A 1,976-nucleotide genomic window follows, 5' to 3' on the forward strand; every position below is an offset into this window, starting at 1 on the left:
AGTCCTAACAATCCTGCAACTAGTCCAACAATCCTGCAACTAGTCCTTACAATCCTGCAACTAGTCCTCAGATCCCTGTAAATAGTCCTGATTCCATCTCTTTGTCTCCCTCTGGTGGTGGTTCCCTGTACGTGTCTTCCCTCTCTGCTGGAGGTGTGGTTTCCCCGGGCAGGCGGTTCCAGGTGGACCTGGTTGGCACTAATCACCTCCCTCCCTGTTCATGAGGACGGACCTGGGACTCGTTCAGGACTCGTTTGTTTCATCAGCGTGAGCATGAAGCAAACCCTGGCTTCATCCTCTGGGAACGGTTTGTGACGACTCTTTGGGCTTTTTGCTCCAGTTTCCTGTTGACCTGCTTACCTCAGGTCACAGGTCACAGGTCACGGGTCACAGGTCACGGGTCACAGGTCACAGGTCAGAGCAGGTCACAGGTCACGGGTCACGGGTCACAGGGCACAGGGCACAGGTCACAGGTCAAAGGTCACAGGTCACAGGTCACAGGTCACGGGTCACAGGTCACAGGTCACAGGTCAGAGCAGGTCACAGGGCACAGGGCACAGGTCAAAGGTCACAGGTCACGGGTCACAGGGAACAGGTCACAGGTCACGGGTCACAGGGCACAGGTCACAGGTCACGGGTCACAGGGCACAGGGAACAGGTCACAGGTCACGGGTCACAGGGCACAGGGCACAGGTCAAAGGTCACAGGTCACGGGTCACAGGGAACAGGTCACAGGTCACGGGTCACAGGGCACAGGTCACAGGTCACAGGTCACGGGTCACAGGTCACAGGTCACAGGTCACAGGTCACGGGTCACGGGTCACAGGTCACAGGTCACAGGGCACAGGTCACAGTTCACAGGTCACAGGTCACAGGTCACAGGTCACAGATCACGTCTGTCTGACGTCTGTAGTGACCGGCCGGCAGCATTTACCCATCATGCACCAGAACAACTCTGGAGAGTTCATGAAGACGCTCGTAAACCCACAGAACCTGTGTGTGTGTGTGTGTGTGTGTGTGTGTGTGTGTGTGTGTGTGTTTGTATGTGTATGTGTATGTGTATGTGTGTGTGTGTGTGTGTGTCTGTGTCTGTGTGTGTGTGTGTGTGTGTGTGTGTGTGTGTGTGTGTGTGTGTGTGTGTGTGTGTGTGTGTCTGTGTCTGTGTGTGTGTGTGTGTGTGTGTGTGTGTGTGTGTGTAATCTGAGAACCTGAAACAACTGAACATATTTCTGCTGCGGTAACAAACTTAACTACTTCTGCAGCAGCAAAGAGAGAGACAGACAGACAGGAGGAGGAGTGTGTGAGACAGGAGGAGGAGAGACAGACAGACAGGAGGAGGAGAGACAGACAGGGGGAGGACAGACAGACAGACAGGAGGAGGAGAGACAGACAGACAGGAGGAGGAGAGACAGACAGACAGACAGGGGGAGGACAGACAGACAGACAGGAGGAGGAGAGACAGACAGACAGGAGGAGGAGAGACAGACAGACAGACAGGGGGAGGAGAGACAGACAGACAGGAGGAGGAGAGACAGACAGACAGGGGGAGGAGAGACAGACAGACAGACAGGGGAGGAGAGACAGACAGGAGGAGGAGAGACAGACAGACAGGAGGAGGAGAGACAGACAGACAGGGGGAGGAGAGACAGACAGACAGGAGGAGGAGAGACAGACAGACAGGGGGAGGAGAGACAGACAGACAGGGGGAGGAGGAGTGTGTGTGTGAGACAGGAGGAGGAGTGTGTGTGTGTGTGTGTGTGTGTGTGTGTGAGACAGGAGGAGGAGTGTGTGAGACAGGAGGAGGAGTGTGTGAGACAGGAGGAGGAGTGTGTGTGTGTGTGTGTGTGTGTGAGACAGGAGGAGGAGTGTGTGAGACAGGAGGAGGAGTGTGTGTGTGTGTGTGTGTGTGTGTGTGCAGGGCTGAGCAGCAGAGCTCAGTGTTGTCGCTCCGGTCTCAGGATGAACCTGTTTCACTG

General features: G+C 55.4%; 1 protein-coding gene across 1 annotated transcript in view; it reads left to right on the forward strand.

Annotated features, from left to right (window-relative positions):
- Positions 1-1,920: 1,920 nt before the first annotated feature.
- The window catches only part of LOC310956240 (A disintegrin and metalloproteinase with thrombospondin motifs 2-like), a 28,854-nt gene continuing 28,798 nt past the window's right edge, over positions 1,921-1,976 (forward strand). Inside the window, exon 1 of the mRNA XM_083926408.1 lies at positions 1,921-1,976. This exon is cut by the window's right edge and continues 62 nt beyond it. Within this exon, the coding sequence (XP_083782534.1) occupies positions 1,960-1,976 (17 nt within the window). The 5' untranslated portion in view covers positions 1,921-1,959.

The sequence above is a fragment of the Echiichthys vipera genome, assembly GCF_963691815.1.
Source record: "Echiichthys vipera genome assembly, chromosome: 14".
Taxonomy (NCBI): domain Eukaryota; kingdom Metazoa; phylum Chordata; class Actinopteri; order Perciformes; family Trachinidae; genus Echiichthys; species Echiichthys vipera.